This window comes from Vulpes vulpes, chromosome 2 (assembly GCF_048418805.1).
Source record: "Vulpes vulpes isolate BD-2025 chromosome 2, VulVul3, whole genome shotgun sequence".
NCBI classification, from domain to species: Eukaryota; Metazoa; Chordata; class Mammalia; order Carnivora; family Canidae; genus Vulpes; species Vulpes vulpes.
Window position 1 is genome coordinate 54,656,017 of NC_132781.1, and position 27,957 is coordinate 54,683,973.

The 27,957-nt window shown below is 53.0% G+C and overlaps 1 protein-coding gene across 2 annotated transcripts; it reads right to left on the minus strand.

Moving 5' to 3' along the window:
• Positions 1–569: 569 nt before the first annotated feature.
• Positions 570–27,954, minus strand: LRRC8A (leucine rich repeat containing 8 VRAC subunit A). 2 transcript variants are annotated; one of them, XM_026009464.2, is made up of 4 exons: positions 27,833–27,954; positions 24,548–24,654; positions 7,907–10,071; positions 570–2,516 (listed from the first exon to the last, which is right to left on the minus strand). In XM_026009464.2, the coding sequence occupies exons 3-4, from the start codon at positions 10,061–10,063 to the stop codon at positions 2,241–2,243; spliced, it is 2,433 nt and encodes an 810-aa protein (XP_025865249.1). In that variant the 5' UTR covers positions 10,064–10,071; positions 24,548–24,654; positions 27,833–27,954; the 3' UTR covers positions 570–2,240. The 2 variants fall into 2 exon arrangements, with proteins under 2 accessions (XP_025865249.1, XP_025865250.1); XM_026009465.2 differs by lacking the exon at positions 24,548–24,654 and having other exon boundaries at positions 27,833–27,941.
• Between the last annotated feature and the right edge of the window lie 3 nt (positions 27,955–27,957).

Sequence of the window (27,957 nt, forward strand, 5' to 3'; positions counted from 1 at the left end):
TCAGTGTATCTCCCTGAGCCTCTGCCCTTGACCCCAGCACCTGCAGCAGGTTCCCCGAGGGCCTAGGAGCCAGCTCCCCCACAGCGACTCTCAGCCTTACCTCTGTGGAGCAGGGAGGGGAGTGGGGGGAATGGCTGTTGGAAATTACAAGGGACCTATGAGAGCACAGAGTAGAAACGCCCATTGCATAGATGGGGATATAGAGGCCATGGGAGGGAAGGAGTCAGCCCAGCTTCATGCAGGGAAGGCTACTGGCTCCCATCCCAGTGTCCTCCCACCCCCACCCCAGCTGCCCCACCCATCAAACCTCATGAAGGCCCAAACCACCGGTGATGGCCAGCTGTGGGATTCCCTGCCCAGGCCACAGCTGGCATGTAACAGGTGCTCTGTCCAGCCCATGCCCAGTCGCTGTCTGTCAGGAGCCTGCGATCTCCCAGGCCAGGGAGAGGGGCAGTTAACCACCTTCTAGGTGCCCATCAGTGGCCATTCAACAAACTAATCCACAGGGCCCAGCAGGACTCAGGGAGCTGAGGGAAGGCTCCCCCCACGACACCGAGACCTCCAAAAGCTACTTTCTGTTATAGATTTATTTGATATTTGAACAGAGTCTACAAGTTCAGACCCTCATGTAACGGATTGCTTCATGGTCATCAAAGGCTAGTGTGCATTATCTGAGGATTACATCCGCGGACATGACGCAGAAAACACAAATGGACAGACAAATGGACATAATCTTTAAGACAAGAGACGCTAAAACGTGCCTTAGTGTCCAAGTGATTGATCTAAGGTGGGGACCCTTCTAACGCGGGGGAACCCCAGTGAGTGATCTAAAGTGAGGTGGCTTCTAGCCACCAGGCGCCGAGAGGGCTATGTGTGTGCCAGGCGCCTGGGACAGAAACTGGAACCAAAATCTGGGGAGTCTGCCCTCCCAGCGGCGACCTCCCCACCCAAGACCCCGCCTCCAAGTGTCTCTTCTGAAGGACCATGTGGTAACAGGGCTGATGTCAGCAGCTGAGGCTAGTGGTGGCACTGGGCAAACTCATGACACATGAGATGGGAAAGCAGAGGCCGGGCGAGGTAGCTCCTCCTGGCTCTTTAACACTGTGACGAGGAATGGGGAGGATGGAGCACCGTTCATCCGGGGATTAGCCAACCCGAGTCTCCTCCTTTCTTGGCAGCTCCCGAACATTCCCTTTGGCCAACAGCCACAGAAATGAGTGCCTGCCAAGACACATGGAGGAAAAAGAAAACAAGACACCAAAAACAAAACAAATAATAATAATAAAAAAAAAAATCCGCCCTCAGAGAGGAGAGGAACAAACAGAACTCCTGGACCAAGGTCACACCAGACTCGGAAGACATCCTGCAACCTGCACCCCGGGGGGAAGGAAATACAGTTCAGTGTCTTGCTGCTCTGCTCAAGGAAAGCTGCCGTCCTGCCCTGAGACCTCAACTCAACTCACTGGCCTTTGCCGTCTTTTTTTTTTAGTTTTTTTTTTTAGTTTTTTTCTTTTTAATACCCAAACCATCAATTTTCAAAGCTTTAAAAAAAAAAAAAAGTTGTCGTTTTTTTTGTTTTTTGTTTTTTTTTTTGTTTTGTTTTGTTTTTTTACTTAAAAAAAAAAAATCTAAAACTGATGAGACAAGCCCCAGGCCTGGCCTTCCCACCTGGCGGTCTGCCGTCCCATGGGCCCACACCACCAGAGCCCAGCCTGGCACCGCTGGGGCAACTGTCGCAGCTGGTTCTCCCTGGACCCCTCTGCTCGAGTCTGGGTGGTACTGCCGATGGCATCACCAAAAGAAAAGGGAAACTGCCCACCCTTCCTTAAACATTCCCGATCTGAGCTGAGCTTTCCTGGGAATGTATAAGTTATCTGGAAGGAGGGGATGGGAAGTGGAAGAAAATAAATACCAAGAGCTAAGTAGGCATCCCTGGGCCTCTGGCGTCAGCTCACCCTTTTGGGCAGAGATGGCTTCCAGTGGGGAGGCCCTGATTGTCCAAATACTGCGCTCAAAGACACAGGTCTCTAATCTCCCCAACAGGCACCCGCCCTGGGGGGCATGAGTCTCAGAAGGACAAAAGGGGCCAGCCCCTCAGGTACTGTCCCGAGGCTGCAGCCCAGCTGACAGCCGGCCCCAGGCTCCTGTCTTGGCTGAGGCCCGGCTGGCCACCCCTGGGCATCTGGGTCCCTGGGCCTGAGGACTCCGCAGTGGGCCCATGCTCAGCTGTCCGCCAGCACTCAGGCCTGCTCCTTGTCGGCCCTCCACAGCCGTTCCTTCACCTCAGGTGGCAACGTATTGAACAGATCCTCCTCCACCACCAGGCCGCTGCGCTTGAGCAGCGGGCACTCGCCCAGCTCCACAGGCAGGCACTCCAGCCGGTTGCCCCGCAGCTCAATCTGGGTTAGGTTGGTCAGCTCACCCACCCTCGAGGGCAGGGACTGCAGCACGTTGTTGCCCAGGTGCAGGGCCCGCAGCTTCCGGCACTGGAAGAGTTCCGGGGGCAGCGCCTCAATCTGGAAGAGCAGGAGCAGAGGACCAAAGTGAGGCGGGGAGGCAGCTCAGCCCTGGGGCCTTGGCCACAGTGTCTCCCCCCACCCCTGGCCCCAGGCACTAGCATCTTCTCTGAGGCCCACTGCAGCTCCCTGGGCCCATACCGCAGCACCCTCTGGCCTAAAAGCCTGGCTGACTACCATCTGTATGTGAAGTCTCAGCTCCAAAGTCACTTCCTCCAGGAAGCCTTCTCTGACCTCTTGGGTAAACTATGGCAACCATGACCCCAGCAGCACTAATCTCCCCCGTGGTGAGGCTGTTTGATCACCTGTCACTCCAGACCAGGCTCTGAGAAGGCAGGGCTGGAGCAGCATGGTTCCCTGTTGTCTCCCGACACCTGGTACCCTAAGAAGCCTATCACACTAGCTGGCTACTATCAACTCTGCCCCCTCCTCCACTGTCTCTCCAGGGCTCATTAGGAACCATGCTGTGGGGCCTGTCTGGTTTAAGAACAATTTATAAAAGAGAGTGGCATGCTGAGAAAATCACCTGCCCCAGTTGCTGAGCACTGCAGGGATGTGCCAGTCGGGGGTGGGGACCCCAGCTCTGTCACTTCCATGTCCAGGGCCTTAGTCTCCTCATCTGTCAAGTCACACCCTAATCATAAGTGCAGGGAGCCCAGTATTGACCATTCCTCTCCTGATTTTGCAAAAGTTCAATGATGGGCAACACCCACATGCAACTTCCTACACAGCAGGCTTGCTCAGAGCACTAATGCTATTAACTTACTTACCCTATGGAACCACCTGCAAATACCCTATAAACACTTATTCTGCTTTACAGATGGGGTAACTTTTCTCCAGAGGCTCTTAGGAAGCTAACTTGCCCAAAGTCTCACAGCTGGGAAGTGGTGAGCCAAGACTGAACCAGGCTGGGCAGCTCATGCTCTGCTATCTGTCTGCACTGTCAGTGGAGCAAGGAGCAAACAGTGGGGTCCCAGTGGGGACCTGCTGTGTCCCCGGGCACACAGGAAAAGCTCCATGAATGCCACCTTCTTCTCTGCCCTTCTGTGAGGAGTCAGCTAGAAACATGGGTTCTTACTGAACCTGTCGGCCAGAACCATCTCCTTCAGAAGTGCTGAGCAGGAGGGACCCATGTGACCCCACGTGAGGATGATGGAGAGCCCATTTAATAACCCCCCTGAGGTGGCTCTGTCACTGTCCCCATTGTCCTCTGGAGTCCTACAGAAGTGAAATGCAACATGTCCAAGATTGCACAGGAGAGGATGTAAGTAAGCCTTGCTTCCTCTGATTCAGAGCATGTGCTGCACTCCCATCCTGCCAAATACAGTGCTCACTGGCAGTGTAACTCTGGGCAAGTCCCCTTCCCTCCCTGAGCCTTGGTTTCCTCCTCTGTAGAATGAAAGGTAGGACTAGAAACACCTCTCGCCTTCGGCGGACCTTCTGAGGGCCTTTGGGCAGACCTGGACCTTAGGTGCCTTGGTGTTTTATTTTTTTTTTTTTTATTTTTTATATATATTTTTTCTTTATTTATTTATGATAGTCACACAGAGAGAGAGGCAGAGACACAGGCAGAGGGATAAGCAGGCTCCATGCACCGGGAGCCCGACGTGGGATTCGATCCCGGGTCTCCAGGATCGCGCCCAGGGCCAAAGGCAGGTGCCAAACCACTGTGCCACCCAGGGATCCCCTACCTTGGTGTTTTAAAAAAGACTCCTGACCTGAGCCTCCAAAAACAGCCACTGTTGTACCCAGCAGTCAAGGGATGGAGCCAAGGTGGCTTCCAGGTGAGCAGGGGTGAAGGTCAGGGACACAAAGGTTGAGAGGGCATGACGGGAAGTGGGCTCTGGCTGGACTGAGTGGCCTGAGCCTCCTGGAGAGCCCACTCCCTGCCACAGTGGACTCCTCTATCAACCCAGGCAGCAGTCAGGGCCGTATGAAAGGCCTGGCCCAGTGAGTGGCACAGCTGGGGTTCCTGTGCAGAGCTCCCTCCCTAGAACGCCCCCATTTCCAGAGCACCCTCCACCCCAGTGTGAGCTCTCTCCAGGTCCTTTTTTTTTTTTTTTCTCTCCAGGTCCTACAGAGAAAAGAGAAGGTGTCCCAGTGGCTTGGTGCCCCACCACAGCCACCCCTGTCCTTTGGACTCATCCTCTTCCCAAGGTGTCACTCAACTGCTGAAGGCTTGAGGTCCTTTCCCATCACCTCAATCCTGTTCCCTCCTACCTTCCAGGGACCTCAATGGCTCCCTCATCAGCACTGAAGTAGTCTCAAGTCCACCTAGTCTTTAAAAGAAGAGACAACCCTCCCAAAAGCCTCTGCAACTGCTCCACTGCCCTCCATTCCGCCTAACAAATCATATGGAAAAAGCACTGTCTCTCTTTCACTGTGATCCAGCTTCTGCCCCTGTCCACCCCTGAAACTATCTGACCAGAGTGACCAACATTCCCTCCTAATCCACTGAACCTGAATCTGCTCTTTCGCCTAACTGTCCCACACACTCCTGCCCTGCCTTGCTCCCACTCCCACCCCAGAGGTGTGACCCAGACTCCTTTCTCCATCCATCTACTCCCTGGGGGTCTCAACAAGGACCCTTCTCCATCCAGGACCCCAAGTGGGGACAGGGAGGACAGCTTGAGCTTCAGGCTCACTCAACACAGTCCCTGGGATGTCCCAGGGGCCCTAGATGCCCAACAAGGAACATATGCTCTCCTCTCTGAAAACCAGTGACTCCTCCTGCATCCTGTTTCAATGACCCATTTTCCTAGGCAGCCAAGTGAGACCTCTCCTACTTGTCCCCATCGGATCCAGCCTCAACCCGCAGATTCTCCTGCCAAGGTCTCTCTCCCCAGGGCAGCCTCTCGTCCCGGCCTCACCCCTCCCATGGCTACATCCAGGTTTTCAGCCAGCTCTTGACCACTCTCTTCTCGCCCCTCAAACCTACCCCCTCACAATGCAGTAAGAGAATCACTCCTAATCCATCTACTGGATCAAAAAGAATTAGCTGAACATTTGCTGTGTGTCGGGCACTGAACAAAAGAGCTAACTAAGATCTACGGCACCAGAAAAGGGGAACAGAGAAGATCCAATGGAAGTGAGGGAGTGGGAATGGGAAGAACTGGACTCCCCTTATAGACCTGGCCTCAGGGGAAAGTCCAAAGTCCAGGGGCTGCTCAGCTCATCGCTCCTCCCCCACTGACAGAAAGAAAGCTCTCCCTTTCTAGACTCTCCCTTTCTTTTTTATCTGGCTAACTCCCCCTTGTCCATCCTCAGGGCCAGACAGGATGTCCCCTCCCTCCAGCAGGTCTGCCTGCCCTAAATTTGCATTGAGACCACTCCTGTGTGCGCCCAGGAGCCTTGAGAGGGGCAGCCAGTGGGTCCCGTTTATCCCTATGTCCCTAGCACCTTGCTCTGCCCTACGAGTGTTCAAAAACATTTGCCAAATCAATGAGAGAATGAATAAATGGATCTGTAGGCAAATGAACGCATCTTCCATGTCCATTCGCCTGAGTTTAAATCTAGGAAAAGAGCAGCAAAGGGCCTGAGCCTGTCACACCTACCCCTCCCTGTCTACCTGCAGCCCAGGGTGGCTGGCAAAGGAGGAGGAGAAGGACTCCAGCTTAAAAGGATGAGCCCACAAGAAGCAGCCCAAATGAACTTTTTCCCTACAAAGGCCTCTGGCATTCCAGGGGCGGAGACAGGATGTGATTAAGCAGTGTGCAAAACAGGGCGTGCAGAGGGTCTCCTTCCTTGGACGGACAGACAGCGTGCCTGTCGCCAGCTCCTTTCCTGAGGGGTGACCTCAGCCGACAGACATGACCTAACAGGTCTCCTTAGGGTGAGGAGCTGGGAGCAGGGGATAGAACTGTGAGCCAGGCTGGATGCCTGCTGGGCCCTCTACCAGGAAGGAGAGTTCAGCAAGCCTCAGGTGCCCACACACAGCCCGCAGACAGCCAGGACAGAGGAGGCATGTTACAAAGGGTCGTGAGATGCTTAAATTGGACCCAACTCCAGGGGCAATCTGGCCCCTGCCCTATGCTCTAGGGGAACCCTTAAAGAAGGGGTTAGGGTCTGTCTGGTGCTCCCCAAATGTGGCTTTTCCCCCAAAGAGTCCAATTTTCCTGATCAGTGGCCTATCCCAGGCCCTGGGGGCAGATGTTCCCACATGAAGCAATCTGGGATCTGACCTTCACCCTTATACACGAACAGTCATAATTTGGGGGAGGAAGATAGGATTTTCCACAAACTAATACATGGGGGAGTCTGGTTGGTTTGCAGCAAGAGAGGCTTAGGGAAGAGGGGCGGGGGGCCCAGACCCTCCCAGACCCTCCAACTTGAGTGACATTTAAGAATGTGTGTCCTTTCCTAGGGCAGGGGCATTTCAGGGACTGCCTGCCTCTGAGTCTGAGGCTGCTGAAGAGAGCTCCAATCAGGAGCATCGTGCCCTGTGCAGCGTGGGCTGCTTTGTGCCACCGGCAGCAGTGGAGGCGCAGAGCTGGTGTCTGGGCTCCCACCACCATCTGCCTCACTGTGCCAGTCTCTACCTTAAAAGTAGGAAGCGAGAACAGGTCACCCTTCCTGCAGGTCCCCAGGAAGCATAGGCAGGGGGAGGAGGTCCTTCTAGTGGTTGTGGCTTTGTTTGTACTACAGGGGCCAGACCACAAAGCCACAGGAGCACCCTTCCCTCATCCCCACCCACCTGCCTCTGAGAAGCAGCCTATGGGTGGGGGGCTTCCCTGGCCAGGCAAGGGGCTGGCACATAGGGCTACCAACGATTTGCAAGGCGTCACCTCCCATACTGCTGGCCTGAAATGATTTGCACAATTTCCTCTCCAGAAAGGCAGGTGGTGACAAGCAGAGGGGGAAGGGTGTAAGCAGGGCCAAGAGCTACAGAGACCACCTGGCTTCACCTCCATGAGTACCAGCCACTCATGGTTTCTGTCCCCGGTAGACCCAGATCCGCCCTTCGGCTCCAGATGTGGTCTAGAACAAACTGTAGGCTAAGTCCTGCCTCCCACAAGCCAGCCCTTGGACCTCTTGCCCCTCCACATCCCTGTCTACAAGGAACCCACCCCAGGTCACCTCAGGAACAGACCTCACCTGACCACATCATCCCTCCCAGATGGATGCAACATCCTGTGGCAAAGACAGGCTCCCCGACCCAGAGACCCAAGACAGCAGGTCTGTGCAGTGCAGCAGTGAGGGGATCTGTATTCTCAAAAAGCTCCTCCCAGGTGGCTCTGGGAGTCACATGAAGACCCCCAATCCAGGAGGATCAAATCATCCTGGCCACCCTGAGACACCGTGCCTCCTGAGCAAACTTCCCCACCACTCCTCACCATGGGCCTCACTCAGCCAGTCCACCGACAGAGCCAGCCGCGGCCTCGGCCACTCACCCGGTTGGCCGTGACAGCCAGGTTCTGGAGGTTCTGCAAGAGGCCGATGTCGGCAGGGAGGAAGGTCAAATTGTTGTGGCTGAGGTCCAGGTAGCGCAGCTTGCGGCAGTAGAAGAGCTGGGTGGGGATCTTCTCTATCTTGTTGCGGTTTAGGTAGAGGCGCTCAAGGTTGGTGAGATTGCCAATCTGGATGGGGATGTAGGCGATGTGGTTGTACCACAGCTTAAGGCAGGTGAGGCGGTGCAGGTGCTGGAAGCTGATGATCTCCTCGATGGTCTTGAGATTGTTGTCCTTGAGGTCGATCTCCTGCAGGTTATGGAGGCTAAAGATGGAGTGCGGGATCCGCTCCAGGTCGCAGCGGATCAGCTCCAGCTCCGTCAGGTTCACCATCTTCTTGAGGCTATTGAGGACTATGAGCTTGGTGCCCTCATTGTTGATGGACAGTTTCTGCAGGTGCACGCCCACGTCGGTGACCACTTGTGGCAGCTTACTCAGATTGCTCTTGAGCCGCAGCACCTTGAGGCGCTTGAGCTCACGCAGCCCGTCAATGACGATGTAGCGGTTGTTGTCAGCACTCAGGTTGCCCGTCAAGTGAAGCTCCTCTAGTGTCTTCAGGCTGTAGATCCACAGTGGGATCTCCTTGATGTCCGTGAACTTGATGTGCAGGGCCCGCAGGTTCTCGCGCAGGAAGGCCAGGGCAGGTGCCTCAATCTTGGCTGCCGTGTGGTACAGCCACAGCTCCTTGAGGCCTGTGAGCTGCGCAATGCTGGGCGGAATGGTCACGTCTGGGATCAGCTCCAGCTTCAGCACCTCTAGCTCCACCAGATCGAACACGGTGTCAGGGATGCCGCTGAGCATGAACAGGTGCAGCTCCAATTTGTCCTGTGCGTTCTTTGTGAGCCGCTGGCGCAGCTTGTCCAGTGTCCACTCATTATTGAGGTTCAGCTGTCGCAGCTTGTTCTCACTCACTTCCGAGAGGAAGACAGCAAAGCGCTTTGAGTAGAGTGGGTCGTACTGGTCGATGAGGTGGAGCATAAAGGCAAAGTCGTTCTTGACGTCGGGAATGTCACTATAACTGCTCTCCTCACGGATCGACTCAAATGAGTACTTCTTGAGAGACCGTCGCAACATCCACCACAGTGTGTACATGCAGATGAGCCCGTAGAAGATGACCAAGCTAATGTAGAAGGATGCCAGGATCTTGAAGAGCGTGGCCAGGGGGTGGGCACAGCGGTAGGTGCGATAGCCCGTCAGGCTCTCGATGTCGACTGTACAGTCCACATCAAACTTGATGTTGTGCACGTAGTAGACAGTGTAGCAGATGATGAGCATGAACTTAATCACCTTGATGATAGTCTGCCGCATATAGAGGCGGTACACGATGTCCCCCTCCTCCACGTGGGTCCGGAACTTCTTGACCTTCTCAAACAGCGCCTTGGCCTGCTCCCCCTCTTTCTTGTCCAGCACACCTGTCTCTGAGCGGTCCACAATGCCTTGCTCGATCCGTGACTTGGTCCGCTGCAGCATGGGCACAGTGGCCTCCACGTCTTCACTGACCGTCGATGACTTCTTGTCCATGGAGCCATTCATCTTGCTGAAGGCCGGCTTGGGGTCGCTCTCTTCCACCACCGTCTCTGACAGGGCCCGCGTAGTCCATGGTGAGTCAAAGCACTTGAGCAGGATAGACACAAAGTGCTCTAGCTTCGAGCTGGTGCGTGGAAACTTGAACCAGAAGTTGCTACAGGCCAGGAAGATGAGCGTGTGCAGGAGCACCAGATAGGGGAAGTACTTGGCAAACCAGTGCAGGCGGTTCTCGTAGCACACAGCATCCACGTAGTTGTATTGGTGCCGGTCGAGATCGTACTTGATGCCTGTGGGGCCTGTGCCAGGGGGCGGTGGGACCGTGGAGTTTGGGTAGGTGGGCTCTGGGCCTGGGGCTCCCCAGCCTCGGAATGAGTCATTGCAGGAATCCTTGGTGACCCACTTACAAGGCAGGCAGATCATCTTGTCCTGCGTGACCTGCAGCGTGCCCCCAAAGACTGCGATCATCAGCATTACGATGGAGATATAGTCCGTGAACACGTCCCACCATGGCTTCAGGATCCGGTACGCTGGCTGCGTGTCTGCAAAGTATCGGAGCTCTGTCACTGGAATCATGGTTCAACCTGCAAAGGACCCATAGGACGGGATTACTGCAGTGTGGCCTGGCTGTCTGGGACCCAGGCGACAATCAGCCCATCGCCCAAAATCCCACCTCAAGTCTAGCTGGGAGTCACAGTGTGACCACTCACAGGGTGGCCGACCAATCAGCTTCTCCCCAGAAACCATGTGGCCACCAGGCAGCGGGGAAACCACCATGAGGGAAGGCAGGCGGCCTCCCCACCTAACAGACAAAGACAAAGCACTAAAGTCAGGACCCACGACAACAGATTGCTAATGTGGGCTCCCCCTGCATTCCAGCAGGGGCATACGGGAATTCCTGTCCAGACTCCATCCTATTTATGATCGGGCTGACCAGAGGGGCTTGTGGAAAACTCTTCAGTTCACTTGGAACCAGATGCCGTGACGTTGCCCCAGTGACCAGAAGAGGTTCCCTCAAAGTATGGGAACTCCAGATATAGAAGAGGAAACTTGATGTGAACTCACTTTTGTAAAACAAACAGGGACGTTTAAAAAATTCTACAAGGGTACATGTAATTATGTCCATACAGGATCCTGAGGGGAGACACACACACACACACACACACACACACACACACACACACGAGGGGGTGGGGCCAGCAGAGAAAGGACAAGAAAACAAGACCGGTTTCCACCTCATGCTAGATGACATCACATTTATTATTATTTATTGTCTCTGGCTGGGTGCATCTACGTGTATAAGGAACTAAGCTCAGGAAAGTAAAGTCACCTGTCCAATATCACCCTACTACTCAGGGCAGTGCCTGTCCCTCCACTTCCCTACTTGGGTCTTCATTGCTGTCCAGGCTCACTGTCCACCTGACTATGCCAAGAGTACCAAGAGACTACGCCCCAGAGTCCAGCTTTCCTGTCCCCTGGGGTTCCCAGAACTCAGGTCACCACGGGGCCAGCAGACGCCACTATCCACCCTGGGCCACCGGCTCCGGCCCAGAGATCGGCCCTCCTGGTGAGGCTAGGACTCACAGGCCAGGGTGAGTGGCCACCCCACAGGAAGGCCTGGGCCTCTAATGACCGGCTGGCTTCTCATACCACCCACACTCCGGGAAGGGGGCACTCCAGGGAAGGGCCCGGTGAATCATGCAACCAGCCTCCAGCTGAAAGAAACTTGTCTCTCCCTCCCTGGTTCCCCAAATCCACATCTAGGCAGGCACCCAAAGACTGGGGACAGGAAGGGAGGAGGGCCCAAGACGAAGGGCCTGAGGGCGTGCAGCAGCCTGCCCCTGGAGTGTCCTGAAAGAGACTGCCACGGCAGGACGCCAGACGCTGGGGGCGGTGCAGTTTATGAGCAGGCAGGATGTGGCTGCAGCCTCCTAGTTTTGGAGGGAGAGTGGGTGTGCCAACCTAGAGGGGACACCTGGTCTCCTGGTGAGGAGTGGCCTCTGGGCCCCTGCTGTCTGGGGCTTTGCCCATGTTGTCTCTTGACTTCCAAGGTGGGAACTGTTCACAGCTCCGTTTACAGGTGAGGGAACAGGAGGCTAAGAGAAGGAAACAATCCCGTCCATTCCATTCTGGTATGTCTGGTCCTTATCCTCCCCTGACCCCAAATACCTGGTCTCAAGAGCATCCTGAACTCACCACCATCCAGGCCTTGGCTCAGCCCTCCAGGGACAATCAAAGTGACCAAAGTATTCCTTGCCTCTGGGGCCTCTTGGTACAGTGTGAGCCTGTGGGCCGCAGAGGGCAAGGCAGAGGAGTGCCCAAATCATCGGCCCTACAACAGGGCAAGGGGCAGCTGTGGCTACAGCTTGAAACAGGTGCCACCTTCCTGCTGAGAAGGGCTTCATAGAGGTTTGGGGTGGGGGGTAGAGCTGGGAGTCCAGTGCAGGACCAGCCTCTTGGAGGTGGACTGCCTGGAAGGTGAGGGACACCCTCTAGCTGCATGCCGTGTTTCTGCCTCACCTCTGCCACTGACTCACTGTGGAACTCTGAACGAGTCACCGCCCCTCGTTGACTGGGTTTTGGGAGAAAGCTGGAAAGAAGGTGCAGGTACCAAACCTGAGGCCTTAGTCCCGGGGATGCCAGGGAAGGGGCACCTGCCCCATGACCCAGCCCCGGAGAAGAAACAGCTAGGTGGCTGGGCCAGCCCCCGCTCAAGTAGCTCTTGCTGAGGACTGAGGACTGAGGGTTGGGGGGAGAAGCAGTGGCACTGAGCTGGCCTCTGCCAGCCCTGACCTCACTGCGGGGCCGTAGGCGAGGTCCTCACTGGCTCTCGGCCTCAGGTTCTGCACAGACCCCACAGGGTTGCTGGGAAGCATCCATGGTATTTCAGGCTTTTACAGTGCGTAGCACAGAGCGGGGCAGGCAGGCAGTTTGGCACCTCCTTGTCATGCTCCTCTGGGCAGAAGTCTTTGGAACACAGGAGGTGCTCAATAAAAATCAATGGGTCTCAAGAGAGGGCCTGAGAAGGGGACAGGGCTGGCATGGGGCCCAGGGGAGGGCAGGGCCCGGGTGTGGCAGGGAGGGAAGGCAACAGTGAGTTTCAGGTGGATGTGGGCAGGGCTGCACATCCTCATAGGGAGGAAGCCGAGGCAGAAGCTCCCAGCCCTCTCTGCTTGGCCCAACCCAGAGGGCCCTGGGGAAAGGAAACAGACCCCCCAGGTAGGGATCTCCAGTGCAGGGACACGCCCCAGGAGCCAGTGGTGACTCAAGAGCACTAAACACCCGTGGGGGTGGGGTGCGGGCGCAGCTCCCAGTCCCAGACTGGAGACTCAGGGCCAAGTCCAGGATGTACACATTGTTCTAGCACACCCCCCCCCACTTTTTTTTAAAGTAAGCTCTACACCCAACGTGGTGAATTCACAATCTCAAGATCAAGAGTCACATTCTACCGAGTAAGCCACCCAGGCGCCCCACTTCTTTCTGTCTCTATAAAGTTGACTAGTCTAGGTACTTCATAAAATTGGAATCGTAACAATATTTGTCTTTTTGTGTCTGGCTTATTTTGTTTAATATAATGCCCTCAAAGTTGGTCCACATTTTAGAATGGATGTCAGAATTCCCTTCCTTTTTAAGGCTGAAATAGTCCCCATAACCATTTTATAGATGGGGAAATTGAGGCTCTGAAAGAGATGCCATTTGCCCAGCTTCACACTACCTGTAAGTGACAGAGGCCACCTTCACAGCCAGATCCATGGTGGAGCCCAGATAGGCAGTGCCTCCGGGTAGCCACTCGGGTGAAGCAGATCCCACTTGGCAGCAGCCCTGGGACCCACTGGATATATACGGTCAGGAGAGCATCACTGGGAAATAGGTAAGATTCGAGGAAGTGGGGATCTTGTTCCCCAGTTACAGAAAATACCCCTTTCAGGACGTTTCCTGCAGGCAGTATGTTCATCCCCGCCCTGTGCTGAGCCCTCCCTAACCGGTATAGCCTCCTAGCAGAGGTATGCAACAGCTTCTCTCCCACGGCCTGGTTCCCTGTCCCAAAGGGAGCAAAGACTCTGTCATGGATGTGACCACATTTTATAAAAGGTAGTCAAGGTACCAAGGGGTATGTGATCCCAGGCCTGTGCCCACCCTGTACGTGTCTCCCTTCCCAATGACTGCAGCCCACCCTGAGGTCAGCCAGCAAGGCTTGGCTCTAGAACCACTGATGCCACCAGACAATCCCTTGTCCTGGCCACCCTTGCGTGTAGCCAGCAGGGAGGGAACAACAAGTTCAGAAGCCTGGACTGCTTTCTGTCATGACACATTGGTTTCCCCGTCCATAGACTAGGGGGTGAGAACAGGTACCCTGCCAAGCTCTCAGGATTATCAGAAATCACAGAAATGAGCCTTCCCAAACTGTCTGTGTATGGCCCCTTGGTCAAGTGGAGAATAAGCCTCAAGCTCCATGATATAAGCTTAGCGCTGGAGGGACAGGCAGGCCAGTCTGGGCTCTGCCCTGGGTAGTGTAGTCACCCTGGGCAGGCATCTTCATGTCTCTGAGCCTTAGTACTGCCCCATCTGTGGAAGGGGGCTTAAACAGACATGGGCCTGGCCCTCCAGAGGAATCCTGACTTCAACAGTCAGGGGTAATTGAAAAGTACACAGGACAGGAGCACAAAGGAAGGAAATGGAAGAAGGAAAACCCACTTGTCTGGCTCAGGGCTCAGGACTCAAAGATACCTAGTAGAGACACAGGTAGGCAAGGCCTGGCCCACAGTAGGTGGGCAGTAAGCACTTCCTGCCACTAAAACACAACATGGCCTTTTCAATGAAACCAAGTAGCTGTAATGCCACTGTGAAAAAAAAGTGAGATTCAGAAAAATAAATAAATAGAAATTCATTCTGATAAACCCTTAACCAACAGTCCCTGCACCATGGGAAGGGACTCCCTCTTAAGAGTGGAAATAAGAAACAGAATGAATGGAAACTGATTTTTTTTTTTTTTAACCAGCATGTAATATCTTTGTGATTGAAAAAATTGTAGAGTTCCAAAGAAACAGAGCCGAAAGAAAGAAACAGAGAGTAAGATAGATCAGCCCTTGAGTATGGGGATCAGGTGTTCTTTTGAAGCTCTGGGAGGACAGTTTGGGGAGGGCAATGGGGAGCTAGGTCAGATCAGGTTCCGTCTCTGCCCCAAGAGGTGGGGAATTTGGAGAGAATCCTGAATAGAGGATAAAGATGAATGAGTTTAACTCAGGAGGTTGAGAAAAGACAAAAAGGCAATGTGCCTTGCTGTCCTCTGAGCTCTGGTCTGGCTACTTGTTCTTCCAGAACAGAGCTAGACACTGTACCTTCCTAGAAATCAGGAATTAACATCCATCAGTGAGGTGGGAGACCCCTGGCTATACCCAAGAAAAGCTCAGGAGGCAGTGGGCAAGGGGCCATCGAGGAGCCAGGGTACTGGGGAAACTGAGAGTCCCACAGGACAAGGGCACTCCAGATTCACGTGGGTCCCTTGTACAGAGCTCATGATACGGAGATGGAGAGAAGATCTGCTGAATCGGATGGGAACTCAGGAAGAAGGCAGCTGGAGGGAGGATAGCAATTGTCTGGGAATGATTCTAGGACAAGAATCAGTTACAGGAATGTTCATCACAGTGTTATTTATGCCCTAGGAAAATTGGAAACAACCCAGATGCCCATTATTGGTGACTGGTTAAATACTTATTAAATGATCAGATGATAGACTATGAAATGAAAACACGTTACAGCAAGACACCCACTGACTTGATAAGAGGAAAACTGTCTGAAGCATGTTACCTGCAAAAGTAGGTAACAGGGGTGCCTGCGTGGCTCAGTCAGTTGAACAACTGACTCTTGATTTCAGTTCAGATCATGACCTCAGGGTCGTGAGATCAAGCCCCAAGTCAGCACGGAGTCTGCCTGAAATTCTCTCCCTCTGCCCCTGCCCCTGTTCATGCTCTCTCTCTCACAAATAAATAAAATCTTAAAAGAAAAAAAAAAAAGAATAGCTAAAATAATTTGGAAAACAAGGTGAGAGGAGACTTACTACAAAGCTACAAGAAGTCAGCCAATATGATGTTGATGTAGGCATAGCTGGATAGAGGAGCAAGCCTAGAGATAGACCCTGAAGTACCTGGAAAGAGACAGGACAGTGTTGGCTTTCCAGGTTAGAGGAAAGGAACGGTCATCAACAAATTGAGCTGGCTCTCAGTTACCCATGTGAAAAAAACATAGCCTTGTCTAGTTCCTTATACAAAAATAAACTCCAATGAACTGAAGACCTAAGCCAAAACCTGAAAATGTCTAAAGAAAGAGCTAAGAGATCAACTTAGGACAGGAAAGGATTTCCTATCACAAAGAGTACAAATCCTTACAGGAGACGACTGATATTCTGATCACATTAAGTTAAAATATATGTTTCCTCAAAGAACATAATAATAAGCAAGTAAAAAGAATCCACAGGCCTGTTAGAGATATTTGCAATGTGCATAGCTACCAAAGGATTATTATCCAGGACAAATACAGAACTTCTAAAACACAAGAAAGAGACTATCTAATAGAAAAAAAAGGCAAAATACGTGAATGGGGGGCGGGGGCAACTGGGTGTCTCAGGTGGTTGAGCATCTGACTCTTGATTTTGGCTCAGGTGATTATCTCAGGGTCGTGAGATCAAGCCCCAAGTGAGGCCCACTCAGCAGGGAATCTGCTTGAGATTTTCTCCCTCTCTCTCTTTCCTTTTGCTCATCCCCCCGCCCCCTGGCTTGAGATTCTTTCTCTCAAAATTAAATAAATAAATCTAAAAGATAAAAAATAAAAAACATGAATAGACAACTCACAAGGAAAAATGCAAGTGGAAATTAGTTAATGTATGAAATTAATTCCTAATCTCATAACTAATCAGGGAATGCAATCAGATGCCATTTCACTCACCTGTGACTGGCAAAAATGCTGAATTCCTAGATGAGGTTAGGATGCACACATCCTACAATCCAGCAACTTCTCTCCTAGCTATAGATCTCAGAGAGTCGTTTTACACACACACATTAAGCCATGAACAAAAATGCTCATTGAAGAGTTAGCCTAACAGCCCCAAATCAGCAGCAACCCATCCATCAACAGGAGAAAAGATAAATCATTATTGTCATACAATGGAATGCTAAAGCAATGAGTTAATGATCTATATCTACATGTACCAATATGAACAGACCTCAAAAAAAACAAGCTACAGAATAACACGTTATACATTATGTAAGGGTTTCTATAATATATATATATATATCCAAGTGTAATAAAGTTATAAAAAACCTGGATGGCTGGAGAGCCCCAAAATCAAGACACTAATTACATCCAGAAAGGGAAGAGAAAGGGATTGGGAAAGAGGCTTGTGTCTTCCTAGAAATCAGGAATTAACATCCATCAGTGTCTGAAATATTTTGATAGAGAATATATCTGAAGCAACTGTTATAAAACCTTACAGTCTGACAAAGCTGAATCCTGAATACAAAGATATATCTGAAGCAACTGTTATAAAACCTTACGGTCTGACAAAGCTGAATCCTGAATACAAAGATATTTGTTCTGGTTTTATACTTTTCTGCGTGCTTAAACTATTTCATACAAATTTACCAAAATAGTCATCCGTTTCTACCTGTCCTGGTGGGTCGTCTCTGTGGTCCTCACACCTGCCAGGCTCAGCTGGAGGCTACCACTGCCAGAGTAGCAAATTCAGCCTGTTCTTCCAACTGGCCTGCTCCTGACTGGTGCAGTGGCACCTGTGGTCTCTGAGGATCCTGCAGATAGCAGTACCAGCCCTGCCTGGTGCTGCCCTGCCCCCAGGGCACTGCCAAAGTAGGTAGGTACCCATCATGGTACACACAGGTAGGGAGAAGGGGGGCCAGGTTCCCGTGGCAAGACAGGAGTATCCCTGCCCCTGGGGTGGGGGGTATCAGAGAAGCAACCTGGAGAGCCCCTACTTTCCCCCAGTGGCAGGCAGATCTCAGGGAGTGCAAACTGCAAGAGTTCTGAAGCTGCAAAGACACAGGTTCAAAGCCAGCTCTTGCGTGAAGTCATTCCACGAGCCCAGGCAAAGTATTAGCCCGAGCCTCTGCTTTTACCACTTTAAAATAAGAATAGTGCTCCCTACTTTATATATCTGTATACAGGGACCCAAAGGTATCCAAGAGATGAAGAAGAAGAGGGAGGAGGAGGAGGAGGAGCTGTCTAGTAGGGAAATATACGCTCCATGAAAGAAGCCAGTCACAAAAGGACAAATGCTGCAGAGAATCCATTCATATGAGGCAAACAGTCAAATTCATAAACACAGAAAGTAGAATGGTGGGGGAGGGGAGGGTGCAGAGCTAGTGCTTAGCTGGTGTTTAACAGGTACAGAGTTTCAGTTTTGCAAGATGAAAACAAATCTGGAGATCAGGGGTGATGGTGGTGGTTGCACATCGATGCAATGGTATTAATGCCACTGAAGCACACACTTACACATGGTTAAGAGGTAATTTTCAAGATGTGTATTTTACTGCAATTTAACAAGATTAGGGATTCCTCTTTTTTAAAAAAATGTATAGTAACTTATTACTGTACGCATAGAAAAACCGGGAAAGCTATACATAGACCTATATGCAGTTAAGTCTGAGGGTGGATAAGATTGTAGAGGATTGTCTATACTACATACTCTTCTATTATTTAAATTTGGTAGTTTTGTGAGTAGGAAAAATACCTGGGGAGAAAACTAAAAGAGCTTCCTCACTGTGTGGTTTCTGAGGATTGTAAAAGTTTATGAGAAGTACATGCCATCTTCTGCTAAACAGTTGGCCCACCCTGGTGACAGCTACTCCACAGGGCGCTGCCCTCCTTGTAGGGGAAGCTCAGACCTTGGGGATGCATGACTTCTCCTGAGCCTCAGTCTCACCAACTGCAAAATGGGAATATTGCCATACTTACCTCAAAGGCTTACTGTGACTTTTTTTTTTTTAAGGTTTTATTTATTTATTCATGAGAGACAGAGAGAGAGAGAGAGAGAGAGAGAGAGAGAGAGGTAGAGACACAGGCAGAGGGAGAGGCAGGCTCCATGCAGGGAGCCCGACGTAGGATTTGATCCCGGGACTCCAGAATCACACCCTGGGCTGAAGGCAGGCGCTAAACCGCTGAGCCACCCAAGGATTTCCCCCTTACTGTGACTACTTAAGTGACATAAGGTGTGTAATCCAGAGGAAGGTGCACTATACTTACTACAACCCACTGCCATCCCAGAAAACCCTCCTAGAGCTCAGTGGGGGAAGACACCCAGGTGAGGACAGAGCCACATAGGGACAGGTATCTCCATGCACAGACCGGACCACCCTTGGCCCTCCAGGGCCTGACCGGTCTCACAGATCACACTCAAGCCTTGGACTTCTGGATCCCCTGCCAGGCTCAGGACCCCAGGAAAGGACAGAGGCAGAGAGGTGGTGATATGCTCTCAAAATCACCCCTTAGGTATCCATCGACATTGTTTATTTCTCCTTGATGCTTCTTACAGATGGGGAGGGGAGTCTAAAGAAATGACATGCTGCCCACTCCGTCCCTGAGGGGTACCACCCAAGCATGCTCCAGCCCTCACATCGGCCTGCAGAGCTTTGGCTTTCACACCCGAGCCACCATGGCAGGCAGGCTGGGCTTCAGCAGGCAGGCTGGGCTTCGGGTAAACAGGGAATAGAGAGCCTTTTGTTAAAGCCCAAACAGAGATGCTGGGCAAGCTTCCCAGGCAAGAGGGGAGGCAGGAGGCTGGCGCCCCTCCTTGTACCACACTTAGGAAGGCTGTCTGTCCCTCCACTGCTCTCCCAGGGTGGGGGGAAGGGCGACTCCCAAGAAGCCTGAGGAAGACCGTGGGTCAGTGGCCCTGTGCCAGAAGGGCTCTGGGCCTGCGAATCTGTTCCTCAGTCAGCACCCCTGGGCCTCCTCTGGTCCCAGGGCTGGGAGTGGGAGGAAAGGTCTCACCTCATCATCTGGTGTACAGAGCTCCCACCCACTCAAGAACAGGGCATCGCCCTCTAGGCCCCACACGCACTTGGGATGAGTCAGCAGCGGGCTGGGGGCATTGCCTGGCACTCACCCCACAGAGAAAGGCACACCCGCACTTCCTGGGAAAGGAAGAGGGGACACGGTCAGGGCAGAACGGGGAAGGGACAAGTTTCACTTCCAAACTGCTCTCACATTTGGGCTGGGCTTCCCAAACAGGTCCATCCTCATGTAATCTCGCAAGGCTGAAGGCTGTGGCCCGCGTTAGAGGGTGAAGGGTGACAAGTGAGGGACACCTATCCGGGGCTCCCAAGACACACACACATGGAGCAGCAGGCCAGACTGGAGGCCCAAGCTGCCCCCTGGCCCCACTAGGCTGGCCTTGGAGCTCCCAGCTACTGACATGGACGACATGCCAACCCTACATCCAGCACTTCCTATGCCTCAGCTCCCCATCCCCATGGACACCAGTAAGGTGGCTCCCTACTTCACCAGTGGGTGACCTTGGGAAAGTCACTTTAGGTCCCAAGGCCTCTGGTTTCCTCTTCTGTAAAATGGTTCATGAGTCGTAGTGAGGACTGAATGATGTGGTCCATTGAAAGCTTTTGGCCCAGTGCCCGCCGCCACATACTAAGACTGCAATGTTAGCTGCTGTCACTGTTATAGTAGGTTTCATCAGTCCCTTTATGGGAGAGAGCTTAAGTGACCTGCCTATGGCCACAGAATGTGGAGATGGAGGGCAGATCACCACAAGGCTGATTTTCCATTGTGCCAATCTGCCTCACAGGCAAGCAGGTCTCCTGAGCCTACCTGAGCACCCAGAACCCTGGAAATGCTTCCTAGGACAAGACCAACCCCCTTCTTCTGAGGGGCACATGGAGTCAAGGCCTCCCTGGGGAACCGTAACAGAACATACTCAGATGCCTCTGGTATCCTGGGCATAGCTTTAAGGAAACTCAAGAAGGGAGCCCCGCTCTGTCGAGTCTCAGCCCAGAAGCCAGGTGCCATATGTAGGCCTACGGGGACAGAGGGGCCTTGACCTGGGAGCACTGGCACTGCCTGTCTGGACAGGTTACAGGATGGGGGCAGGAGCAGCCACAGGAGGTCGCAGACACATCTGCTGAGACCCCTGGCGGACCGGGGCCGAGGCCAACGTGAGCTGCCTGAGGCCCGGCTCTGGGGCTGGAGGGGGGCTGCCTCCAGAGATCGAGATGCAGGCTGCCAGGTAAGAGGCCAGATCCCTGTGTGCCCAGCCCCCAGTCAGCACAGCTGTCAACACCCGACTCTGTCAGAGGGCACGGGGCTGGCAGTGGCACCTCCGAGGGCATCCAGGTGGCATGTGAGAGCCGTGGAATTTTACAGCTACTTTTACTCCAGGGGAACATCACTTTGGGCAAAGGCTATCCTACAGCAGTCCATTTAATTTTGAGGTTTTAGGCTCTCGAGAGATGGTTAAACATAGAACTTGCTACGAGATGCAGGAGCAACGCAATGGGAAAGATAGCAAGGAAGTTTGTGGCTGGGAGTAAAAGCTGTTCTAGAAACCTCAGTCCCACACACCCTTGGGGGGGTGGTGCTAACCCCACCCCTACCCCACCACACATCACTAGGACCCCTGGTCCTGAGGGGAGCTCGGCCCTGCCTCTACACCAAGGACATCAGAGGGACTCCCTGGCTAGACATGGGGAGCGGGGCTGCGAGCGTCGCTCTGTTCAGTGTCTCCTGGCACGGTCTGCAGACCACCAGCCCCATGACAGCCTGGGAGCATCCTCAAAATCCTGTCCCCTGGCTCTATTCCCAGCTGTGACTCAGCAGGTGTGTGGTGGTGGGTTCTGGGGAACAGCACCATGAGCCAGCCCCTGGGCAGCTCTGAAATACCTCTGAAACTGAGAACCCAGAGAAAAAGAAAAACGGAAGATGGGGTAGCCAAACACATTCCGGTTTAAGGCCTGGCTTCACCACCTGAGGCAAAAGCCCTCATCCCTCCGAGCCTTGGCCTTGAGCCTGTAAAACGGTGGAACCACCTCACAGAGGAGAGCTGCCATTGTGTACATGGTGAACCGGCACACCATCCGGTGCTCGGACTGTGACCACTGAGGACGACTGTGGGACAAGGCCCTGCTGCTAGGAGGAGGGAGGAGGTGGAGAGGCCAATTCCTGGGGCCAGAAGCATCTGGAGCGAGAAGAGAAAGAGACTGTAGGAAAAAATAGGAGGAAGAAACACAGGTGAGGAAGATGGTCAGGCCAGTGAGCCCGAGAAGACCACCAAGTAAGGGACACCGCATTCCCAGCTCGACCCTGCCAGACCACAAAACCAGGCTGCCAGGCCTAAAATCCCTCCTGCCCCAACAGAGCATCTTTTTTTTTTTTTTTTTTTAAGATTTTATTTATTCATGAGAGACACAGAGAGAAAGAGAGGCAGAGACACAGGCAGAGAGAGAAGCAGGCTCCATGCAGGGAGCCCGATGCAGGACTCGATCCCAGTTCTCCAGTATCAGGCCCTGGGCTGAAGGCAGCACTAAACCGCTGAGCCACCCAGGCTGCCCCCACCAGAGCATCTTTGAACCCAGGTCACAGGGAAGCCTTCTCCTCACCTGCCCACCCTTGGGGTTAAAACCTAAAAGGAGGGGGGCCTGGCTGGCTCTGTCAGTTAAGTGTCTGCCTTTGGCTCAGGTCATAATCTTGGTGTCCTGGGATAGAGCCCTGTGGGGAATCTGCTTCTTCCCTCTCCCTCTTCCCCTGCTTCTTCTCAAGCTCTTGCTCATACTCAGTCTCTCTCAAATGAATAAAATTAAAAATATCAAAAAAAAAAAAAAAAAAACCCACAAAACTTGAAAGGAGAGGGGCACCCAGCTGGCTCAGTCTGTGGAGCATGTGACTCCTGATTTTGGGATTGTGAGTTCGAGCCCTACATTGGGTGGAGATATGACTTAAAAATAAAATCATAAAAAAAAAAAAAAAAAAAAAAGTCCAAAACCTGAAAGGAGCATTCCAAAGGGACCAAGACATCCCCCAGGAATCGCCAGGGTAAATGAGTCAGGGCCACACACAGGCAACATGGCAACTCATGCGTGTCCCTCCCAACCCCCAACCTGGCCCCTGCGCTAGGCAGTCAGCAGAGGCTGAAACCTCTCAGGCCAGCCCATGCCATTCCCTCCAAGCTGTCCCTGGTACGGAGGAGGAATTCTGATCTCAGATAAGTAGGACCCTGCTGCTTCCTGCTCATCCCCGGCCAGAGAGACCTCAGCTCAGGCCGTGCCTCCGCTCTCCTCTCCCGGATGTTGAGTTCCTCAAAACCAATAGGAAACTCCAGCAGGGCAGGGCTAGGGTTGGCTGACCTTGTCCCAATAAACAGGAGAGTCAACAAAAATCACACACCAGGCATTTCCTACCCTCCCTGTGCTGCTGTAAATGCCCTCACAGACAGCTCCAAACCCCGGGATGGTGAGGAGGGGAGCACCAGGGTTACGCTGATGGGACTCATACACAAAGCACATACCCTGTTGCCAGGAAAGAGGTCCTGTGGGAGCCAGGAAATGAAACAAAACAGGAGCAAACTGTGAACCAGCAGCCCTCACAAGACATGACAGGGGAAAAATAAGCAAACAGTAATAATACAGTGGAATAATACACTCCTCCTCATTCATATCTCTGGAGATGGGGATCATGGGAGACTTTCACATTCCATGATATCAGTTATAAAAACATATGACAAACATACAACTATGTTGGTAATTACAAAAAATTAAAAAAAAAAAAGATAACTATTTCTTTTAAAATCTAGGCTGGGGAGGGCCAGGTCTTCTTTAACCAAAGGCTGAGGAGGTGACAGGTGGATATAGGGAGGCCTTGGGCACAGAAAAAAGGACCTTGGCCTGGGATTCCAGGATCTGAGTCTAGTCCCACATCCCTCCTTCCTTCCTGAACTCTTGGGCAAGGTGCTTCCTCTCTCTGAACCTGTTTCCACATCTGTAAACGAAGGACAAAGGCCAGTGCCTGAGCCTCCTCAAGTGGTGAGAGGAAACCATTGATAAGGGTGTTCTTTTTTTTTTTAAAGATTTTATTTATTTATTCATAGAGACAGAGAGAGAGAGAGGCAGAGACACAGGCAGAGGAAGAGGCAGGCATCATACAGAACGCCCGACATGGGACTCGATCCAGGGTCTCCAGGATCACACCCTGGGCTGCAGGTGGTGCTAAACCTCTGCGCCACAGGGGCTGCCCAAGGGTGTTCTTATAAATTCTAAAGTAGTCCATCCAATACCACTAAGGTTATGGAACACATCCTAGGACATACTCTGTGAAGTGGCTTCCCTTAATCAACATATTTAATCTTCAAAATACCCTAAAGGGAAGTAGGGTACTAAAATTATTACCTTTTTACAGCTAAGGAAACTGAGGCTCAGAGAGGTATGGTGACTGGCCCACAATTCCTCACTGAACAGAAGACGGCTAGGAGTCAAATCCGGGTCTAAGAAGTCTAGGTCCTATCTAGTGCACTTGCCTGCTTTGGGAACCAGTTTCCAAAATGTAGGCCAAGGAACCCCGGTTCCCAAAGGTGTCCACATGACCAAGTAAGTATGGGGACACACGTCCTGCTGGTTCCCTCTCCAAGACTCATCATGCTCACTTCAATGCTAAGAAGTCATGCAGCAAGGACAAGTTGTTTCCCAGAGTTATCTAGCTACTGTGACCACAGAAACTAGTGTTCTAGGGAACACACCTTGGGAAATGTGGTCACAAGACAGTCTGGCTAACAACCCGGACTGACAAGATCTGTGCTGAAAGAGAAAAAATAGAGGTTCACAATGAAATTTAACATTGGCATGTAAAGCCCAGCGGCCACAGACTCCTCAGCTGGCCACTGAGTCAGGAGAAGGAAGAAGTGTTCTGTCTCCTGCCACCTCTGCCCTAGATGCCCTGGACCTACAGTAAGAAAAGCAAAGGATTGCAGAGATGGAGATCCTGCCCTTTGCCCCCTATGCTGGGGAAGGCACCTGACTGGAGGCTGGCCTGGAGGGAGAGGGGCCCAGTCCTTACCCCGTGGATGGCTCTGCTATCTGCGTGTTGCCTGTCGGTGCTGAGGCTGGCCGACGTCTGTCTGGGCAGGGTCTTGGCATTCCTCTCGCTCCATGGAACCTGCCTCCCTATGAGGAAGCAAGAGCTACTGTCAGCAGGGATGTGTGACTGTCAGAATTACCTGCTGTGCTGCCAACATTTTCTGAGTGCTTGCTTGGTGCCAGGCCTTAGGCTGGGCTCTCAGGGTGACAAGAAAGAACCAGACAGGCTATTGGGAGATGCCAAGTCTACAATTACCACTGGCTGCTGGGAGCCCAGAGCTCTGCTGGGGGTACCCGGAAACTAAGGGAATATGGACAAAGCATTAGACCCAGACCAGTGGGGTCAGAGAAGGCTCCCTGGGAATGATGTTGCCTGAGTTGACTCTTGGGGAAGGTCAGAAGCTGGAGAAAGAGCATTCCAGGCAGAAGGAACAGTACAAGTTTGCCTGGGAGAGAACATGATGTCTAGACGATGCTGAGTGGCTCAGTCTGGCTAGATCTCTGACCAGAGGTGGGAGGTGGCAGGACAGGAGCTATAGTGGCATGAGCCAGGTCCAGGCAAAGACACAGCCTCAGCCCAGACACACGAGTTTACCTCAAATACAAAATCGAACCAGCATCTGGTAGTCGGGGAGCATTTAGTGAGCATCTACTACATCTCAGGTACTCTGCTGAGAACCAGTCACAAGGCTGAAAGGACAAGTCAGCAGGGCGGGGAAAGAAGTGAGAGAAGACTACAGTAAGGCTGGGGGGGTGGGGAATATCTAATCCACTAGGAGTCAGGACTGTGGCTCAGCCATCAGGAAGGCCAAAGGATAAGCAGGAGTTAAGAGGAAGGAGGGAGTGCAGGGCAGACCAAGAGACCTGAATGTCTCTAGGAGGGACCGTGGAGCCTTTTAACCACGTATGCTGGGGAGCATTTAACACACTTACTCAGTGCTAGGCACTGTGCTGAGAGGAAAGAACAAGACAGTCCCCAGCCTGGAGGAGAGATAGGTCAATAACCCAGCAAACCCACACAGGGTGACAGCACCTAGCAATAAAGCACCTAGAGCTATAAAGGCACAGACATCTCTAAGACAGACTTTACCCCTACCCTGCGCTCCTCAAGGACAGGGTCCCCACTAAGGCTGGGCAGCCCAGCCACTTGCCCATGGCACAGCTTGAACCAGAACTCAGGCCTCAGGACTCCCTGTCACTGATTCTACTAGTCCTCCCTCTTTCAGGAAATACACGCTCACCACCCCCAACAGAGCTAATGCCTCCTTCCTCTCTAATATTGCTATTATTATGCTGGCCGCTGTATCCACGTTGTCCTGCCTGCATCTCCTCCCAGACTGCAGCTCAAAGGAGGCCAGGGACTGTTCTCCAGCATCATTCCTGGTCCAGGCCAGGAACATCCTAAAGAATGGCTAAATGGATGATTGGGCGAATGAATGTTTGAATGATCAAGGGATGGAGAGATGGTGTGCTGGGCTCTAGGGCTCCATATCCAGCTCACTGACTCTTCATAAGGTCTTAGGCCATTAACCTGTGCCTCAGTGTCCCCAGTGAAAACCTGGAATCACCTTCACTCTCAGGAGAGGGAGTCAGAAACCAGGCTCATATCTTCCCTCCTACAAGTGAGGTCTAGGCCAAGCCAGGCAGCAACCCAAGGCCCAGCCACTTCCCCAAGTTCTGACCCAATGGGGCAATCCTCAGGAGCCCACCTTGTCCAGAAAGGCCACTCAAAGTTTGTAGAGGAAACTGGTTCCTAGTGGGTGTGCCCAAGGCATGGAGTACAAAAGCATATCACTGAGTTGGGGCTGGGGCGTCACAAAGATTTCTTGAGCCCCTGCTCTGTATCCTGGAAGGCAGAGGGGCATTAGACCAGACCCCAAGGCACTTCTAAGACTGGGAAGACAGGAAGACAGAGGCCGGTCATTCACGCCCCAGCATCTCTCCAGTCTGCCAGCACATCATCTGTCCTTGCCTCCCCCTGTAAGCCAGAGGAAGACCTGACCTTCATGAAAGCAACGCCAGTGTGGCTGAGACCATGGGCACTGCCCAGTCCCTCTGAACAAACTCCCACTCTCACATCCCCTCCACAGGAAATATCACCAACAGCAAACCTCCTCCCCTTCCTCCTCCTGCCTCCAGTCAGCCTGCTGGTCTGCCTGCCCAGAGGAGTTAAAGAAACTCCTAATGGAAAAAGTAGGTGAGGCCCAGGGGAGCTTTTCAGCTCCACCAAATCCCTCCTCCAGGATTTAGGCCCAAATTCCCTTTCCCTCACCAAGCTCTCTCCCTCCTCATCCTCACACCTCATCCTCAAAAGGCTTCCTGGGACAGAGCTGGGGAAGAAGCATCAGGGGAGTGTGGTCAGCCCCACCCTTCCAGGCAAGTGCTGATCAGAAGGGTGTCGGACACCCCCCAACCATCTCTCCTCCTTCCCAAAAAAGGCAGTCGGTAGTTGCATCAGCTGAACACCAGCCCAATCTTGGTTCACTTCAGCCCAGACCAAGGGAGAGGAAGAAGCAGTCAACAAAAGCAGCAGAATCATCATGAACCCAAACCACCTTGGCTATGCTCCTTCAGCCTGGGAGCCAACTTTGCGGGATCTCCAGCCTGGACCCCATCAAATCTGGCTCTCCGGCCCATATGGATGCACAGCACACGGGCAGGGCCTGGGGCCTCAGACCCCGAGCCGATCTTCCTGGGAACCCCTGTCCAAACCGGCCCCAAGATCTTAGCCAGGGATCCTGCCCCAAAATCAGGGCCCTGTTCCAGCGGACCAAGAGGAGGGAGGGGTCCAAGGGAAGAGGAGGGGGCCAGGAGCCCAGGAGAAGAGAACAGGGGAAACCTCTGAAAAGGAAAGGGAAAAAAAAAAAAAAGCTGCCAAGGAGAGCCCAGAGGTGGAACCTCTAGGAAGTGGGGAGTGTGCGTATAGGAGTTAGGATCTGGGGGAACTCAGGGGATAACAGGGGGGCCAGGGGGAGCCCAGGCGGAAACTCCCGGTGTGTAGAGCGCAGAGAGGCACTGGGGTGCCTGGGAGGGGGCTCGCGCGCCGCGGCACCGCGGAGAGGGTGGGGCCCGGGAGACCTGGAGTACGGGGGAGCCTGGAGGTAGGCCAAACTGGACTGCCGCGGGAGGCCCCCCGGGAGCCAGCCGCTGCTAGGAGAGCCCGAGCTGCCCGGGGCGCCCGGGGCCGAGCAGCTGGCCGGGGGCGTGTAAGAATGGGTTTCGAGAAGTGACAGCTCGTGCCCCTTTCCCCGCCCCACCCACTCACCTGGTCCCGCCGGGTCCGGCCGCCCAGCAGGCAGCCCCGCGCCCCCGCCGCTCCGTCTCGCCGCCGGCCGCTGCGCCCCTCCGGCGCCTCCTTTTGTTTGTCCCTCACTGCACCACTCATCCTCC

Coding starts and splice junctions, on each gene's coding strand:
- LRRC8A (XM_026009464.2), bottom strand. CDS start 10,063: ATGATTCCAGTGACAGAGCTCCGATACTTTGCAGACACGCAGCCAGCG. Junction 2,517..7,906: donor TGGCTGTCACGGCCAACCGG/GTGAGTGGCCGA, acceptor CTGCTCTTCCAG/ATTGAGGCGCTGCCCCCGGA.